The sequence below is a fragment of the Hemiscyllium ocellatum genome, chromosome 18, assembly GCF_020745735.1.
Source record: "Hemiscyllium ocellatum isolate sHemOce1 chromosome 18, sHemOce1.pat.X.cur, whole genome shotgun sequence".
Taxonomy (NCBI): domain Eukaryota; kingdom Metazoa; phylum Chordata; class Chondrichthyes; order Orectolobiformes; family Hemiscylliidae; genus Hemiscyllium; species Hemiscyllium ocellatum.
The window spans coordinates 37344976-37365311 of record NC_083418.1 but is presented as its reverse complement, the minus strand read 5'-3'; the positions used below and the strand labels follow the sequence as shown (position 1 = coordinate 37365311).

Sequence of the window (20336 nt, the reverse complement as noted above, 5' to 3'; positions counted from 1 at the left end):
GCCCCTTGGGTCTCTTTTGTATTTTGTTCTGGACTGTAGTTCTGGACTCTCCCCACCTCAGGGAAAAGACTTTGTCTATTTATCCTATCCATGCCCCTCATGACTTTATAAACCTCTGTAAGGTCACACCTCAGCCTCCAATGCTCCAGGGAAAACAGCCCCAGCCTATTCAACCCCTCAATATAGCTCAAATCCTCCAACCCTGGCAATATCCTTGTAAATTTTTCTGAAACCTTTCAAGTTTCACAACATCTTTCCGATAGGAAGGAGACCAGAATTGCACACAATATTCCATCAGTGGCCTAACCAATGTCCTGTACAGCCGTAACATGACCTCCCAACTCCTGTACTCAATACTCTGACCAATAAAGGAAAGCATACCAAACGCCTTCTTCACTATTCTATCTACCTACGACTCCACTTTCAAGGAGCTATGAAGCTGCACTCCAAACTCTTTTTGATTAGCAACAGTTCTTAGGAGATTAGATTAGATTAGATTTACAGTGTGGAAACAGGCCCTTCGGCCCAACAAGTCCACACCGACCCGCCGAAGCGCAACCCACCCATACCCCTACATATACCCCTTACCTAACACTACGGGCAATTTAGCAAGGCCAATTCACCTGACCCGCACATCTTTGGACTGTGGGAGGAAACCGGAGCACCCGGAGGAAACCCACGCAGACAAGGGGAGAACGTGCAAACTCCACACAGTCTGTCGCCTGAGTCGGGAATTGAACTCGGGTCTCAGGCGCTGTGAGGCAGCAGTGCTAACCACTGTGCCACCGTGCCGCCCCCGAGCTTACCATTAAACGTATAAGTCCTTGTAAGATTTGCTTTCCCAAAATGCACCACCTCACATTTATCTAAATTAAAGTCCATTTGCCAGTTCTCAGCTCATTGGTCCATTTGATCAAGATCCTGTTGTAATCTGAGGTAATCTTCTTCGCTGTCCACTACACCTCCAATTTTGGTGTCATCTGCAAACTTACTAACCATACCTCTTATGTTCGCATCCAAATCATTTATGTAAATGACAAAAAGTACAGGACCTAGCACTGATCCTTGTGGCATTCCACTGGTCAGAGGCCTCCACCACCACCCTCTGTGTTCTACCTTGGAGCCGGTTTTGTATCAACAGGATTTACCTTGCATTATTCTATTTATCCACTAACTGCATGGGGACGAGAATATTCAAAAATGCCTTCTCTTCCCAACTCAGTTTTTCTTTCCATTGCTGAAACATTTGATTTTGGAATTGCACAGAAGTTATTATACACAGGTAAGGAAGGGTGAATTAGCTCCATTCTTATTCATCCCTATCCACCCAGTTAGCTGCACCAAATATTAAAACTATTTTTGGCCTGTAGCGAACGTCAGTTGAAATATGGTTTCAGAGAGGAGGCAATAGCCTTTAGGGAAGGACATTGTTTTCCTTACCCAGTCTGGCCTCTATGTGACTCCAGATCCATAGCAATGTGGTTGACTCCTAACTGCTCTGAGCAATTAGCGATGGGCAATGAATACTTGACCTACCCAACAATGCCCACATCCTGTGAATGTGAAGGAGGGAGTGCTTAATTGTGACAGTGTAACTGAACAGTAAGAATCTGGTTTTTTGACTGTTCCCAAATTAAATTAACTCACCTGCCATTAAACTTGACATTGCTTGGAGGGGAAAATTCCATCACATGAGTTTGACAGTGTTTCTTTCATAAAGTTGTGTTCTAATCCAGTTTAAAGCATACAGCAAGTACATCCTGTTTTGATTATTTACAAACTTCTGAAAGGCTATTTAACTTTTCCTAGTGTGCGAGTCACCCTGATATCCGTAATCCATGCAGTATGAACCCACTTCGGGAGCCATTTGCAAAGAAGGAATGTGGCATATTATTGTCTGGGGTGTTCGAGCCCTGCCACCTGGTGGTGAGTGAGTGATTGATTTATTGTTGTCACATGTACTGACTCAAATAATCAGCTTTTACCTTTTCCTTTGTGATCCATCTCACCAACACTGGTCTTGTATCTTGTACAATGGGAGTGATCATAGGAAAAATACATTTTTTTCTCTATTCATGTTATTCCAGCATTTCCAATGTTGCTGGATTACACTGCCCTGCTTTTCCCAGGTAATTTAACTCTAATAAAATTGGGAAATATGACCAGGAATCCTTAGTTACAGCACTGTCTCATTTTGTTGATTATTTTGGACGGCTCAGCTTTCCTTTTATTTAACTGCTAGTTGCTCAATGCTACTTGATGAAACGTGTTTTACTTTTTGTTGACTTTGGGTATTCGGGGACCAGCAGAAACAATTTCCATGTTTCCTCATTTGAGACTTAGAAACGCCAGGTCCTTAAAAAGATCAGGTCCTTAGAAAGGTCAGCTCCAATTTGTTGTTCACCTCCTTTCTTTTGGTAGGTGCCTTCAGTTTGAAACTCAATGTAAATTGCTCAGTTATTCAGATTATAGTTAATTGATTTACTCTGTCATTGTTTGCTGCCTGTTTGATTCCATTGCACCTCCAAGAGAATTAACCAAAATCAAGACTGGGCTATCCACCCAATGAACAGCAATATAAGTTTAATGAAATAAACCAAAGAGACACAATTATGAGTAAACTTTACAATGTTCTGGTTAGACCTGGAATATGGTGTCCATTTCTGATCTAGTGCAAGGAAAAGCCATAAAGTTGGTTTCTCATGTATAAAATAAAAGTAACCAGGATTTTCGATCTGGAAAGTTTGAGCAGAATTTAATGATTCCAATGGAGTTTTCATCAGCCAGTGTAAGAATTGACAGGTCCTGTGTCACCTATGCTGAGAAAAGCCAATGGGTATTAAATGCTGATCGAACATTTAAGTGGACAGTGTTAGGACTTTCTTGGGATTAAGCAGTTTTGCATGTAGGATCTCCCATCACATAGAACTGCTGTTTAATCTAAGGCCTCCAACATCTCAGTGCCACCTGCATTAGTTACAGCTCCTGAAATGCATCCCACAGAGGTCCAGGATAAATAGAAGACTCCAAGAGGTGAGTGAGAGGATGGAAATTGTTTTGTGTGGGAGTGGTCTGGAGTCTCTTTGAACAAGGGTTCAACATGGACTGTTTGCTTTTTAGGGTCCCAAAGGTGACATCTTCCCTTTCCACCAGAGGTGAGGCAATAAATTGGGCATTCATTGCCTACTTCAGGGTCTCAAATGGCATTGGGAGGGATGGTCCCAGACTTAATCGGGTAGAAGCCAGAGCGAAGGTGGACTTGATCCACATCCTCCTTACCCATTAAATGCCCACACCAGCTCTAAACCTGGCTTAGGTGGGCAGGAAGACATTAAATTGCACCCAATATGCCACAGAGGTAAGTTGTAATGTATGTATATTGTTAAGAGATTGTTTGTTTATTGAGGAATAAGGCAATACGTTCACAGTAACAAGGTATCATTGGTGATTTTGGTGAGAATCTTGTTAAAGCTGGAGATTGCATAGATGGTTTGGTGGTGGTGAAGGTAAAAACCGAACCTAATTCAAGCATAAAATGTAATGATGGATGATCATGAAGAAGGTAGATGATAACTATTCATTGGACCTCTGAGATTACTGAGGTTCTATATTGAATAGTTGTTAACAAGAATGAAAGGATACATAGGTGGGATTTTGAACAAAGAGTTATAATTGGCGGTTACAGAATCGTTACAGTGTGGAAGCAGCTCATTCAGTCCATGCTGATCTTCCAAAGAACACCCCATCCAGACCCACTGTGCACCCCCCCCCATCCTCGCCTATTCCCTACCCTGTCCCTGTAATCCTTAATTTCCCATGGCTTATCTGCATAGACTACATATTGTGGTCAATTTAGCACAGTCAATCCACCTAACCTGCACATCTTTGGACTGCGGGAAGAAACCGGAGCACCTGGAGGAAACCCACACAGACACAGGGAGAATGTGCAAACTCCACACACACAGTCACCCGAGGGTGGAATCAAACCCAGTTCTCTAGCATGGTGAGGCAGCAGTGTTAACCACTGAGCTATCAGGCTGCCCATATACTTATGAAGTGTAAAAGGCAGATGTTTCAGAAAGCATTGACAATATTAGCTTGGTGGTCAAAGCTAACTGAGAAGGACATCAATGCCATAGGAGTTTTGACAGATAGCTAAAGACATGCTATAAAAGGTAGACTTATTAAAGATAATCATAATCTTATATCTATGAACATAGACATGACAACTGTGTGTTTTTTTTGGGTAATAGTCTTTTAGATACATGGAAACTGTAAACAAAACAGGAGAGAGAAGTTATGGGCCCTGTGCTTTTCTTGTTTCCAGGTTTCTTATTCTCATCCCTCTGCTCTCATTTGTGCACACACAGACATTACCCCTTCTCGGTCAAATGTTAATTCTATTCCTTTGATTTGTCAAACGAATCACAGACAGGTCAGGTCCTAGCAAAATGATGTCTCCTATTGTTGGTATCTAGTTTCAAATATCATTTGCTACGATCACAGACAGGGCATTAAAAGCAGCAATGGCGTCAAGCAGTGTTAGTTTGTTTTTGCCCTATGGGTGATCTCACCATGACCATTCACTAAACCAGATTACAAGTTTTAATAGCTTTGTGCCTTAACATTAAATTTGACCTAAAAATACTTTATTTGCTATTTATAACACTGCACTGAAGATAACACAGTTTTCTCAAACTCACTCATTAACATGTTTATCCATTGTACCAAACACAGCACTTTGCACATGTCCATTGGATCTCATCAGTAAATAGCAGCTTAGTTTAAAAATCAGTCACACCTCAATAAACTCGCCTTAGTTTATTTCAAACAATGGAACACATTTCAATTCGGAACAAACACCACACAAGAACAACTGAGTTCCAGGCAGGTTGTCTGCTCACTCTCAGTCAGAATGACTTGTAGCTGGATTTTCCAATCAACCCATTCATTGATGTTATGATATAACTTTGGAGCAGGTGGGTCTTGAATTCAAGCCTTGTGCCTCAGAAGTAGGGACACTATCACTGTACCACTAGAGCTCCACTGGTAGGTGGGAATGCAGTCTTGTATTGCACCTGGAGGCATTAAAGGTAAATCTCTTAAAGGAAAAAGCATATATGCAACAGACTGAAGTAGTGGGAATGGCACCAATGAACCTAGTTTCAAACTAGGATGGGTGCTGCCAACAGCAGAATGGCTGTGGTCACCACTGCTTCTGCATGTGCCAATTGCAGTAGTGATATCACAGAACTATGCTCACAAGAATGCAATTTTCAGTAATTTTCCACTGCACCCTGACTCAAACTAAAGCACATTCTATTACTTGGTTTGTTTATTATGAAAAAGATCAGGGTTTACTGCCACACTTCTTATTGATACTTCAACGGGGAAAGTCCCAGAATGAAAATAAAGTATATTGTCAGATTTTGATTTGTTGGATCCTGGAATGGTTTGGAACAGGACTTGGAGCTCCAATTTATCCAACAAAATATTTAAAGGTAATCCCCAGCGACTCACTTCCAGGCTGTCTCTGTGTTTGTTTGCCCCCTTTCCTCTCTCTCCACCCTGCACTGTGATATTTCAGGCAACACCACTGTTGTTCCAGCTTGGTGCTGTACTTCTGCCCATGTGTGGACCCTACACTGCCTAATGATGATGCCAATAAATATAGATTCGTACGGTGCACAACTATTTCCATGATCTGAACCATCTCAGATTACAAAGGTACTGGATATTGTAAGACTTCCCTACAGCAATACTATTAAAACAGTGACCAGTTATATATTGAGCAATGTTAAGTGTGAACTGAAACGCAGTTTCTCTGATGGTGTGGTGGAGTTCCTGATCTGAACTTCAATTCCTTTGGCAGCTATAATTTTGTCTAACCTTCAAATGAAACATATTATTGTAATAATTTCAGTACAATAGGTTTGTTAACAATTTACCTATGCACCTGTTTATTTTTGTCATTGCGTCTTCTCATAGCTTGGTTCTTTCTGAAATGATAGTCACCATCATTCCCTGTGACAGGACGACTCTCAGTGAAAACAATTTGTGCCGGTTGGAGAGACTTTAATCCCACTTACTTCATTCGAAATTAATGTCCAGCATGCAGTATAATGGAAGGTTTAAAGCTATTCCTCCTACTTTATACCCATGATCAAGTCCATGCTCACCCTCATATGTGTACAAAGTGTGTTTTGATAAGCTAGAGATGCAATTTACTTGGATAAAGATGAACAAATCTGCTCATCCGATTTAAGTGAGATTCCAGTATTCTGTAAGGTGTCCTGAATGGGACAAGTTTGCCTCACCAGGAAGAAAGCTCTCTATCAGTGAACTATTTTCCTCTGCCATTACTGTGAGATGGCAATACAATTTGAAAAGCAAATGGCAGTCAGCTTATGTGGTTCTCTACAGACTCAAAGACCAAAGGAACAAATACATCCCTCGCTCAATAAACCAATTAAAAGCATTGAGTACTGTTATCAACAGAGCAATTTTTTTGTTGACAAATGCACTATTTTAACACTTCCAAAGAAATTACTTTTCTGGCATTTCGAGAAGAAGCTGTTATAAATGGTAAGAGCTGCGAAACATGGCCAGGTTGAAATTCTGCTGCATTTCCTTCAGTATTTCATGTGATACAGTTATCACTGACTAAGCCTGAAATTTTCACAAAATATGCTCAAATGACAAAGCTTAGAGACTGAGTGCAGCTTTTTGTTTTAAAACATCACTTCCCTTATCAGCAGCTAAGTTGCTTAAATAAAATGAAGGATCACAATTAATTGGTATTTTCGGCCTCATGCAAGTCATGTCAGCATCATGTGCTCCCTGAGCAGGATTACTGCTTCAGAGGTGAGGCAAAAACTCGCAATAGGCTGCACTTCAACCGTATATTCAGAAACCATCCTTTAGTGCAACACAAACCACATTTGGAGCATTGTACGCAGTTTTAGGCCCCATAAAGGTCACAGTGATCATGGGAGACTTCAATATGCAGGTGGACTGGGTAAATAATGTTGCTAGTGGATCCAAAGAAAGGGAATTCATGGAATGCTTACAGGATGGCTTTTTGGAACAGCTTGTCATGGAGCCCACAAGAGAGCAGGCTATTCTAGACCTAGTGCTTTGCAATGAACCAGACTCTATAAAAGATCTTAAAGTAAGGGAACCCTTAGGAAGTAGCGATCATAATATGGTAGAGTTCAGTCTGGAGTTTGAAAGAGAGAAGGCAAAATCGGATGTAATGGTGTTACAGTTGAATAAAGGTAATTATGAGGGCATGAGAGAGGAACTGACAAAAATAGACTGGAAGCAGAGGCTAACCGGGAAGACAGTAGAGCAAAAATGGCAGGAGTTTGTAGGTATAATTGAGGACACTGTACAGAGTTTCATTCCCAAGAAAAGAAAGATTATCCGGGGAGGGATTAGACAACCATGGCTGACAAAGAAAGTCAGGAAATGTATTAAAGAAAAAGAGAGATCCTATAAAGTGGCTAAGAACAGTGGGAAATCAGAAGATTGGGAAGGATACAAAAGCAAACAGAGGATAACAAAGAGTGTAATAAGAAATGAGAGGATCAAATATGAAGATAGGCTAGCCAGTAATATTAGAAATGATAGTAAAAGTTTCTTTCAGTACATAAGAAACAAACAACAGGCAAAAGTAGACATTTGGCCACTTCAAACTGATGCAGGAAGCCTAGTGATGGGAGATAAGGAAATAGCAGGAGAACTTAACAAGTACTTTGCGTCAGTTTTCACAGTGGAAGACATGAGTAATATCCCAAAAATTAAAGGGAGTCATGGGGCTGAGTTGAGTATGGTTGCCATTACGAAAGAGATAGTGCTAGAAAAGTTAAAAAGTCTTAAAATTGATAAATCTCCTGGCCCTGATGGGATACACCCTAGAGTTCTGAGAGAGGTGGCTGAGGAAATAGTAGAGGCATTGGTTGAGATCTTTCAAGGGTCACTGGAGTCAGGAAAGGTCCCGGATGGTTGGAAGATGGCTGTTGTAACCCCCTTGTTCAAGAAAGGATCAAGGCAAAAGATGGAAAATTATAGGCCAATTAGCCTAACCTCGGTTGTTGGTAAAATTCTAGAATCCATCATTAAGGATGAGGTTTCTAAATTCTTGGAAGAGCAGAGTCTGATTAGAACAAGTCAACATGGATTTAGTAAGGGGAGGTCATGCCTGACAAACCTGTTGGAATTTTTTGAAGAGGTGACAAGTAGGTTAGACCAGGGAAACCCAGTGGATGTGTTCTATCTAGACTTTCAAAAGGCCTTTGATAAGGTGCCACACGGGAGGCTGCTGAGCAAGGTGAGGGCCCATGGTGTTCGAGGTGAGCTGCTGGGATGGATTGAGGATTGGCTGTCTAACAGAAGGCAGAGAGTTGGGATAAAAGGTTCTTTTTCAGAATGGTAGCCGGTGACGAGCGGTGTCCCGCAGGGTTCGGTGCTGGGGCCACAGCTATTCGCATTATATATTAATGATTTGGATGAGGGGACTGGGGGCATTCTCGCGAAGTTTGCCAATGATACCAAGTTAGGTGGACAGGCAGGTAGTACTGAGGAAGTGGCTAGGCTACAGAAGGATCTAGACAGGTTGGGAGAGTGGTCCAGGAAATGGCTGATGGAATTTAACGTGAGCAAGTGCAAGGTCTTGCACTTTGGCAAAAAGAATAAAAGCATAGACTACTTTCTAAATGGTGAGAAAATTAGTAAAGCCAAAGTACAAAGGGATCTGGGAGTGCTAGTCGAGGATTCTCTAAAGGTAAACATGCAGGTTGAGTCCGTGATTAAGAAAGCGAATGCAATGTTGTCTCTTATCTCAAGAGGGTTGGAATATAAAAGCAGAGATGTGCTACTGAGACTTTATAAAGCTCTGGTTAGGCCCCATTTGGAGTACTGTGTCCAGTTTTGGTCCCCACACCTCAGGAAGGACATACTGGCACTGGAACGTGTCCAGCGGAGATTCACACGGATGATCCCTGGAATGGCAGGTCTAACATATGAGGAACGGCTGAGGATCCTGGGATTGTATTCGTTGGAGTTTAGAAGATTGAGGGGAGACTTAATAGAGACGTACAAGATAATACATGGCTTGGCTTGGAAAAGGTGGACGCTAGGAAATTGTTTCTATTAGGCGAGGAGACTAGGACCGTGGACACAGCCTTAGAATTAGAGGGGGTCAATTCAGAACAGAAATGCGGAGACATTTCTTCAGCCAGAGAGTGGTGGGCCTGTGGAATTCATTGCCACGGAGTGCAGTGGAGGCCGGGACGCTAAATGTCTTTAAGGCCGAGATTGATAGATTCTTGTTGTCTCGAGGAATTAAGGGCTACGGGGAGAACGCTGGTAAGTGGAGTTGAAATGCGCATCAGCCATGATTGAATGGTGGAGTGGACTCGATGGGCCGAATGGTCTTACTTCCACCCCTATGTCTTATGGTCTTATGGTCCTATATCTCAAGAAAGATGTACTGGGCCTGGAGCATGTTCAGAGGAGCTTCACAAGAATGGTCCGAGTAATGAAAAGCTTAATGTATGAGGAATGTTTAAGGACTCTGGGTCTGTACTCGATGGAATTTAGAAGGATGAGGGGAGATCTAATTGAAACTTACAGAACACTGAATGGCCTGGATGTTGGGAAGGTGTTCCCATTGGTAGAGAGACTAAGACCCGAAGGCTCAGTGCTTGAGTAAAGGGAAGACCTTTTAGAATGGAGATAAGGAGAAACTTCTCCAGTCAGAGAATGGTGAATCTATGGAATTCATTGTCAGTGGAGGCCAGGCCATTGAGTATATTTAAGATGGAGATAGATAGGTTCTTGATTGTCAAGGGGATTAAGGGTTATGAGGAGAAATTGGGAAAATGGCGTTTAGAAACTCTTCAGCCATGATTGAATGGTGGAGTAGTCTCGATGGGCTAAATGGCCTAATTTCTGTTGTCATGTGCTATGGTCTTATAGCTTTGCTCCACTTACCAGAAATAGAAGTGTAAAGTTGTACAGCAGGGAAACGGGTTCTTCGGTCTAAGCAGTCCATGCCAAACATAATCCCAAACTAAACTAGTCCTACCTGTCTGTTCCTAACCCAAATCTTTCCTATTCATGTACTTATCCAAATGTCTTTTAAACATTATATTTATACCCACACTCACCACTTCATTGGGGAGTTTATTCCACACGCGAACCACTTCTGTGTAAATGATTTGCCCCTCATGTCGCTTTTTAAATCTTTCTCTTCTTACCTTAAAAATATGCCCCTAGTTTTGAAACCCCCCATCCTAGGGAAAAGACAACTACCATTAACTCTATCTATACCTCTCATTATATTGTAAACTTCTATAAGATCATCCCTAAACCTTCTACGCTCCAGTGAAAAAAGTTCCAGCCTTTCTTTATAACTCAAACCTTCCATACCCAGCAATATTCTGATAAATTTCTTTTTGACCCACTCAAACTTAATAATATCCTTCCTATAAATGGGCAACCAGAACTGGACACAGTACTCCAGAAGAGGCCTCACCAATGTCCTGTACAACCTCAACATGACTTCCCAACTCCTATACTCAAAGAACTGAGCAATGAAGGCAAGCGTGCCAAATGTCTTTTTAAACCACCCTGTCTATATGTGAAGCAAACTTCAAAGAATTATGTGCCTGAACCATTAGATGCCTATGTTCTTTACTGTTTTGTGAAGTCTAGCAATTATGTGTGGATATGCTATATCCACTAAGCACTGCGTTGAACCTATCCACACTAATTTTATTGAGAGCTATTTACAGTTGTGATTAAAGAAAATACTTTTATCCTAATAGGTGGAGTTAAGTTCTTTAAAAAAACTCTCATTAGCTTGTATTTGCTAATACAAATCAGATAAAGGTTTAGTTCTTGAGGGACGAGAGCACATTTTCTCCTGGAACTCTGCTGCCGTTTGCTGGGAGGTTCACAGAATGGCAATTCTGCCTTGGATTCCTCTCTGGTCAATGACTGCAGGGGGGAGTAGTGAGGAACAGCTCTTCTGTTGGTGACTGCTCACCCGTCTGTTGCTGCAGGTTATTGGGAGAGCAGTGCAAAGGTGGAAGAGACAGGTTCTGTGATTGGGAGAGCAGCTCTGTCTTTCCCAAGCCTGCCGCTGCTCCAAATATTGACCTTGGGACAGTTTTGTGAATGGCTGGATGTGAGGGAAAGAAAATGTTTGGAACAGTCAACAGTGATGGTTTAATTTATTTTTAAAAGTTGCTATTTCAGTTATGAAGCTGTGCCTGTTCAGTCTGGAACGCAGTGAGAAGTTATTAATGACTGCAGGCCTGGGTCCCTGTATCCACAGCCCCCAGTGTTTTGCACCTCTGCAAGTTATCAAAATTGTTTGGCAAATTGGCATTATTGTATTGACTGGCTTTCCATTCTTATTTAATAACTTACTTTGTAAAGGTCCAAATCCTTTGTGTTTTACGATTTGTTTCTTTTGAATTATTCAGGTTGATGTCACCTGGTTTTATGCCAACTGCTTGACAGATACTTGTGCGTGTAATCTTGGTGGAGATTGTGAGTGCTTCTGCACTAGCGTGTTAGCATATTCTCACATGTGTTGTCAACACGGAGTTGCAATTGATTGGAGAACGCCCACAATTTGCCGTAAGTAAAGCATCCATCGAGGATTTTTTATTTTCTTTAGCCACCTGAAAATTAGTGCTCTGGGACCTAGTGCCTCTGGGCATCATTGCCTCTTTAGTGGAGAGATATTTAATTGGAAACCTGGAACCTGTGAATTCCATTTCCTCCTAGCTTTTGCAGCATGCTGTTTGTGACTGTTGGGCTCTTTGGAGGAGCAATGGGAAAGTGTAACTGGCTTTTTATACTTCTCTCAGAGATGACATTAGATAGATTGGTCTGAATTTTACAAATCTGGTGGGGCTGTTGAGGTGGTGGTGGTGAGGAGGGGTGGGGGTGATGGGGGAAGAGGTGGGGTTGTAGCTTCTGCTCTCAAGACCCTATGTGCCAAGGAGAGATCGTCCACTTGTAGCAATGGTGGCTCTGCGTCACCAGAAGTCAGTAAATCCCTCCAGCAGTTGAGGCCTACTTGCTTGGCCTTGACATGTAACTGTTGTATCTGTCAGTCCTTTCCTTGCTCTAAGAGACTCAGCAGTAGCAACCTGTGTCAAAGGCATTCATAAGTCTGAGGGTTACCTGCCATCTTGGATGTGCCAGTCAGAGTCACTAATTAGGTGATGGCCCCAAATCACCACTGTGATCCCTCTGTTCTCCTGCACAAGGAGAGAACCTACATTTGGTCCGGGCTGATGGGACCCATGACACGTTAATAGAATTCATGGAGTTTATCTCCCTTCCATTGAGGCAAGCAATAAATAGCGGGGAAACTATACTCCAACTCAACTCACCATAAATGATAAGATTTCATTTTGGTTCCATCCCAAAATGGGGCATTCATTGTCACAGTTTAATTATTTTAAGTGTAATTGTATTATGGTAAAATAATTTCAGCCAGTGCCAGAAATTTATTTCGTATTGAACATAAATGTTTACTGCAATTCCTCTGAAAACCTCTGCTCTATTAATGTTATTTTTTTGCCACTGGAACATCATCTATAAGCAGGATTATTCAGTGGTGTGTTAGACTGAATTTTGTACATGTATATGCCAGGTACACTTTTCATTTGCATGGTGAACAAACAAAGCTGCACTCCAGCCTTCTTTGTGAAATTCTGAGTGGTGATCAGATACTTTCATATAAAAAATAAAGAGCTAGTTATCATAGCCTGCTTCTCCCTAGCAGTCAATCAGAGAATATTGGTTGAAACTTGGAAGCAGTTAATCAACTTGTCACAGCTTGAGATAATTTATGGATGGAGAGAAACATGCAAAAATTATTTTATAATATTGGTCTGGATTTTTGGATCACTCAACTATGGAGACCGGATGTGCTCTGAAAAATGAGCATCAGAATCTCTTGGGAGTCCTGTCTCACTGTGCAGGTGATAATTGCTGGGGATATTTAAACTTCCAATGGTCAGTGACCTGACATCTCCAAACAAAAACCCAACTCTTGAGTTAAAGTTGGAGATTTTCAAGAGTTTAGACTGACATAACTTACTGGTTAACTAGGAACATTTAGAGGATTAAAATCTGCTCTAACGTCTGGCCAACTATAAAATTTGATCCCAATCACTCTCATAAACTTTCCAAACCCCCCCCCCCCCAATCAATCACATTGCCTCCCCCATCAGGCACGACCACCTTCCCCAATACTTGATCACCCTATTCCTTCAATAATCTGTCACCTTACCCCTTACCACCCACCTCCTACACTACTCCCTCACTCACTTCCCATCCTACCCCCTCATTTACTCACTTCCCACCCTACCTCCTCCCTCATTCACCTCCTACCTTAATCCATCACTGTTACCTCCCACCATGCCCCCCCTCACTCACCTCCCACCCTAATCCTTCATATCCCACCATGCTCCCTCCCTCACTCACCTCCCACCCTAATCCCTCAATCACTCGCCTCCAATCCTAATCCCTCGCTCACCTCCCACCCTAAACTCTCACTCACCTCCCACCCTAATCCCTCACTCACTTCTCACCCTAATCCCTCACTCACTTCTCACCCTAATCCCTCACTCACTTCTCACCCTAATCCCTCACTCACTCACGTCCCACCGTAATCCCTCACTTACTTACTTTCCATGCTATTCCCTCATTCACTCACCTTCCACCCTACTCCTTTACTCACTCACCTGCCAATTTACCCACTTGGCATCCTACCACATGACACATTGAATTACTAACCTACTCCCTCGCCCACCTATCTGCTACTCAAACTCCTCACCTACTTACATGCCACCTTACTCACCTGGCACCATAACACAGTTCACACTTACCTGCCAACCTACTCACTCTCCAACATATCTTTGTCAGTAGCTGTCAGAGTAGCATTGGGATCTTTAAACATTTTGCTTATTGGGACATGACAAATACAGCTTTAAAAATAATGTGTGGTCTCTGCAGTGATTCAATTTGTGATCTTTTCTTTTTCTTCCTTTCAGCCTACGATTGTGAATATTACAATAAAGGTGAGATTCAACTTTGTAATTTGTGAACCAACAGCTGTGTTCCTTTCATCTACAAGATCTACTGTTCATGTTGGAGATATCCTCCAACATGATGAACAAATAATTACTATTAATTTTAAAATAGCTGCGTTTAGCCTCCTGAATGTAGAGGAAAGCACATGTGTAAATAGGAATACATACAGAAACAAATTAACAAAAGACCTAGTAAATTGTTGTTTCACCTGAAAGGCATATTTGGAGTCTCGATGATAAAAATGTCAGGTAGGCATTTCATCATTTTCAGTTGCATGGAAAGATGCCTTAGAATGGGTAGAGGTGTTAGCCTTGACTGAGAAATGGTCTATGCTATTGAAAAAGGAACATTCCTTTGGAATTCTGAAAGGAAGAGGGGAAGATGTGCTGAGTAATAGCTTCATGATTCAATTGGCAAAGTTAAATGGTGGAGGATGATCCTCTGATTATGCAAGTTGATGAGGTGGATGCTTCTGGCAAGGAGAAGAAATAATAAAAGTTGAAGTGCAGGAAATAAAATAAGCACAAGGACCCTTTTTATCCATGCAGGAGAGAATCCTTAGCTGTACCTGCTGCTCAGTGTGGCTCATTGTAAGGAAATAGATAACTACTTTGCAAAGTACTTCCATTCAGTCTGCACATGTGACACTGAGTTTCAATTTAGCAGTCAGTTTAGTTCTCTTTACTCTTCATTTTAGCTGTATGCAACATTCCAATCAAACATAAAGGAGCAGTACCTCATATTTCAACTAGGCACTCCACAGTCTTATCCTCTCAATATTAAGATCAACAATTTTAGATTGTAACCTCTGCCCCTGTTTTTTTTCCTTTATTGGTTTGGTTTGTTTTCTTATTTGTTTCTTATTTTCTTGTCATTGTTTTTGAATGGTAGACTTTGGGATCTTACCATTTACACCCACCCTAGTTACATATTCTATTTCCATTACTTGGACCCTTACCACCCTCCACAAAGGAAAAAAAACTAGTTTTATCACAAATTACACCTGAGCTGTTTCTAGCATGTAAGACAGATGGATGAAAGAAAAGCTATATTAGGCTGCAAAATGTGCCCGTGCATCACAGCCCTGAGGCTTGGATACATAGAAGCAACTAGATTATCAGCAAGACTGAGCCCCTAGAGGGGGCTAAGTGTATTCTATTTGAGATACTTGGAAAGCAATATTACGATACAATCTCATTACACAGATTAATTTATTGTCAAATAAACTGGTGACTGAACATTGCATTATACATAAGTGATGTAAATGCACAAATTGCAACATCACAAGAACAGTAGGCACTTAGAAGCAGCTCATAATTTGTAGTGTAGATGCAGGTAAGATTTCAATCATCTTAGTAATTTATTTCTAATTTTTATGACTAGGTGCTATGCTGTTATGTTTCAAGAAAATAATTCAACAGGACAGTCTTTTCAAACTTTGGTTCATGACATTATTGAGGAAAAGAAAACAACTTACCATCTAGGATGGCACGATGGCTCAGTGGTTAGCACTGCTGCCTCACAGCACCTGGGATCTGAGTTTGATTCCAGTCTCGGGTGACAGTGTGGAGTTTGCACATTCTCTCTGTGTGGGTTTCCTCCCACAATTGAAAGATGTGCAGGTTAGGTGAATTGGCCATGTTAAATTGCCTGTAGTGTTAGGTGCATTAGTCAGGGGTATATATGGGGAATGAGTCTGGGTGGGTTATTATTTGGAGGGTCGGTGTGGACTTGTTGAGCCGAAGGGCCTGTTTCCATATTATAGGGAATCTAATCTTATTCATGATTCAATTGAATTCTATCTTAAAAGTATGCTAAATTAATTTTAATGAAGGCAAGAGGAATAATAATCAGATTATGTGAACTAATGCATTGTCATTTCTCACTTACAGTATTAAAATAATGCAAAATCAGTTTTGAAGAAAATATACAGGAGTGTTTAGCAACACATGAATTTCTAAATGAAACTGAATCTCCTTTCTGCTTGCAGCACTGGGAAAGGGCCCTTACTCATTGGTCAGTTACTTGGATGGCAACACAGTGGTGGCAGCCAATTTGTCAAGTGGTGCTATTTTTCTAGCTACAAGAGAAATTTCCATTCCAGGAATAGTGACTCTTTTTATGCTGACTCCAGGACTGTATTCACCTAAGACACATGGTAAGCAAGTCTAAATCTTCTAACAACCTTAGTGGATGTTCAGCAGAAATCAATATTATAACAAGCAACACTTTGCCCCCAGAACCATTTGATCATATTCTGTACCTCATGACACACATGCAGTATTAAACACATGTAACAGCAGACTTATTCGGCATTTGCTGTCATCATCTGCTACTGAAACCTGCCTGCTATAGTTGTTGAAAGTAGAAAGCTAATGGAGGAGTAATATGTCACAACAATCTCTGTCATTATTCAATTTCAGGCAATGTCTTCACACTTTACTGCAAAGACTATGTGTTGATTCACAGTCTTGGGATAGCACATCTGTGACACTAGAATATTTTCAGATGTACAACTTTATGTATAGACATAAAATTTTAACTAATTTGCCTGCATGTATATGTACAGGTCTAAGAGTATTTTAGAGTTACTTTGGATATATAGCATTACATGCTCTCTTTCTGGCTGTGTTTGATACATATTAGATTACTTACTGTGTAGAAACAGGCCCATTTGGCCAAACAAGTCCACACCAACCCTCCGAACAGCAACCCACCCAAACCCATTCCTCTCTTCACTTAACACTGCTGGCAATTTAGCATGGCCAATTCACCTAACCTGCACATCTTTGGACAATGGGAGGAAACCCACGCAGACACAGGGAGAATATGCAAACTCCACACAGACACATTGAACCCGGGTCTCTGGCGCTGTGAGGCAGCAGTGCTAACCACTGTGCCATCCTATGTTTTACTTGTTTTCCCTTTCTTGGTTCCTCTTGAAATGAAGGTGATAATTTGTGGTCAGTTATAGTTTCACTAGGGCCAGTGGCCAGTGGTTCAGCCAGTTATCTAATCTGCAAGATTATTAGCCAAGCATGAATAATTGCAACAGAAGACCAATATTTCTCAGCATCTTCCGGCAGAAAGTGGTAACAGGCTGATTGTATTTTAGCAGTTTGTAATCAAACAATGACAAAAGATATCTAATGAGCAAGATTATCAGTCAAACATGAACCTGGATGAATGGATGATTTAGGTGGACTGAAAATATGGCTGAAAACCCCAACATTCTTTCACTCCTTAACTAGTTTAAGGTCGTGTATAATGATATCATCCATTGACTGTCATTTTGAAGAGACCAACAAAGATAGAAACAGTGCAGAAATGTTTTTTTGCACTTGAATGGCTCACCTGTAGACGAGTGTGTATTTTCCAATATAGTTATAGCTAATTCCCAGATGATTATAAATGGGTTCAAAATAAACTCAAGATGAAGTGTTTGCACTCATCCAGCTGAGGTCAGACATTGCTCCAGATTTGAAAATGTGTAAACTCTCACAAATTGTAGGAGCAGAAAATTGAGGTCCAGACAAAAAGTACAAAGGAACAAAACTCTTTGGAGTTGAGAAATATTTGGCAGCAATTTCAGCACATCTGCCAAATGTTCCAAAGTTGAAGGGGGAGAATGCTAAGAGAAAACAAGCTAAAATATGTCCAAGTTTCTAAGATTAAATTTTTAATCAAAAGTAATCGGTCAACTTGTATTCAAATAATACTTCGGAGAGGTTGAAATCTGGTGAAATCTGTTTTTTTTTTGCCTTGCCGTTGCCAGATCGGAGATTGTTCCATCAATGCTGCAACTAAAATGTACTGGAAAGGAAACAAGGAAATATTATTACTGCATTTTTATTTATAAATAAATGAAAATCTTCATGGAGAATGGTGTTAACTTCTGTACACTAAATTCATCAAATTTATCAGAATCACAAGCTATATCTACAAATTTAAATAGTTATTTATTCATTTTTTTTCAGAGTACAGAATAATACAGTATACAATGAACATGCATTAAAATCCTAGGATATTGTCATCTTCCTACACCTCAGAATCGAGTAATGTATTGTGTTGTGCTTTGTTCAGCCATATTTTCAGTCCATCTAATTCATCCATCCTTTGCAGTGAATGCAGACAACTACTCCTTTTGGGAATTGCTGAGTTTAGAGGCTTTTTTTTCTCTTGAATATTGCCATTAGCTAAAGTAATAAAAGCAAAATACTGTGGATGCTGGACATCTGAAACAAACACAGAGAATGCTGGAGAAACTTAGCAGGTCTGGCTGCATCTGTGGAAAGAGAATCAGAGTTAATGTTTAAGTCCAGTATGACTTCTTCTCAGAAGAAGAAATTCTGAAGAGCAGTCATACAGACTCTCAATTTAACACTTCTAACTTGAACTTTGCTCTGTCAGACATGCAGAACAGTACAATGTAAATCAACTCTTTGCACCATCAGTTTTCTTTGCTAACATTGCTTTCTCTCCAAATTTGATCACCATTTGATTTACTGGCAGATCAAAATGCATGGGAGTCTCATTCATGTTTCTAATACCAACCAGTCTATATCTGGTATTTTTATCAATGTTTGATTGTAAACTGCTGAAATGTGATTAGCCTGCTACTGACTTCTGCAGGGTGGTGCTGTGAAATATTGGTCTTCTGTTGTAATTGTTTTCTTTGTTTCTCTTCATAAACCTGACACACATTTCAGAGTGAGGATTCAGATTGATTCTCGAGGAACTCTGAGAGTCAATTTTGGCAATTTTTACTGATATATCTTACAACTTTGTTTTCCAGTTCTGGCCACAAACTAGGCTTTCCTCATTTTGAACATTTAGTCTTGAGAATTTGCCAAATCTATGTGAAGATCTTCCTCAAATTTCTGAAGTTCTTCTCTGATAATCTTGTATTCTCTAGCTGCTGAAAAATCATTTTTCAGCTGTACAAACTCAATGACTTTACATATCAACTGTACTGTATGTCTATTGTTCCTTCTTGGTATTATGTTGCTCTACTGAAAGGCAGAATTGGTGGCCACATAGATCACAGCAGTCAAGTGGTAAGCTTGACATCACACATTCATGAGCATAAGGAATGAACGGCCATTTTTAATGATTTATTATGATTCTATCAATTGGCAACAAGGTGACTTGGTACTTATTACCTGTTCACTGCTGAAGTTAGAGTTTTGTTTTGCAAATGTTAAGGGTTGACTTATAGATTGATTATTTCTCAAGTAAGTGCTGTAAACTAAAGGTAAAACTAAACTGTAACACAAGTCTGCAGATATGTTACAGGAGAGGAGGGGTCCTGGCCCTCTCTTTGTCTGCTGAAACTGTTCCTCACTCTTTCGGTGGAGCAGGTAACTGCTGTCTGGTGGTGTTTTTTTAAGTCGCGGGTATAGTCCAGTTTTTGTTTTTTAACGGCTAAAATTTAAAGCTTTTTTTAAGCGCCTAGCGGACCCGGAAGCTGGTGTCGCGCTAGCTTACCTGGGAAGGTTTTTTTTCTTATATAAGCGTGCAGGCGAGGAATCCGAGGCACTGCAGGGGTAGAGCCTCCCACCCGCCCTCCTCCTCTAAACTAATAATAAGACCCGTTGTGGTAAGCAGGTAAGTGCTGCATTTTGCTTGTTTGTTTCTTTAGATCTAGTTTTTTAAAGTTTACCTTTTAGAGGGATGGCAGCGAAAGCAGTGCAATATTCCTCTTGCAACATGTATGAGGTGAGGGAAGCCATTAGCGTCCCTGCTGATTACACTTGCAAGAAGTGCACCCATCTCCAGCTCCTCCAAGACCGTGTTAGGGAATTGGAGCTGGAGTTGGATGAACTGCGGATCATTCAGGAGGCAGAGGTGGTCATAGATCAGAGCTTTAGGGATGTAGTTACTCCGAAAGTTATAGAGAGATGGGTGACAGTGAGGGGGAGTGGGAGGAAGCAGCCAGTGCAGGGACCCCCTGCGGTCATTCCCCTCAAGAACAAGTATACCGTTTTGGATACTTGTGGGGGGGATGACTTACCAGGGGTAAGCAATGGGGTTCAGGCCTCTGGCACGGAGCCTGTCCCCGTTGCTCAGAAGGGAAGGGTGGAGAAAGGTAGAGCGATAGTTATTGGGACTCAATAGTGAGGGGCACAGATAGGCGGTTTTGCGGGGGCGACAGAGACTCACGATTGGTATGTTGCCTCCCAGGTGCAAGGGTACGTGATGTCTCTGATCGT

General features: G+C 41.1%; 1 protein-coding gene across 1 annotated transcript in view; it reads left to right on the top strand.

The window, feature by feature from the left end:
• otog (otogelin) overlaps positions 1-20336 on the top strand; it is a 211317-nt gene that overhangs the window by 96183 nt on the left and 94798 nt on the right. The window contains exons 22-25 of the mRNA XM_060838635.1: positions 1810-1926; positions 11496-11652; positions 14085-14111; positions 16115-16282. Of these exons, the coding sequence (XP_060694618.1) occupies positions 1810-1926; positions 11496-11652; positions 14085-14111; positions 16115-16282 (469 nt within the window). The remainder of the gene's footprint in view (positions 1-1809; positions 1927-11495; positions 11653-14084; positions 14112-16114; positions 16283-20336) is intronic.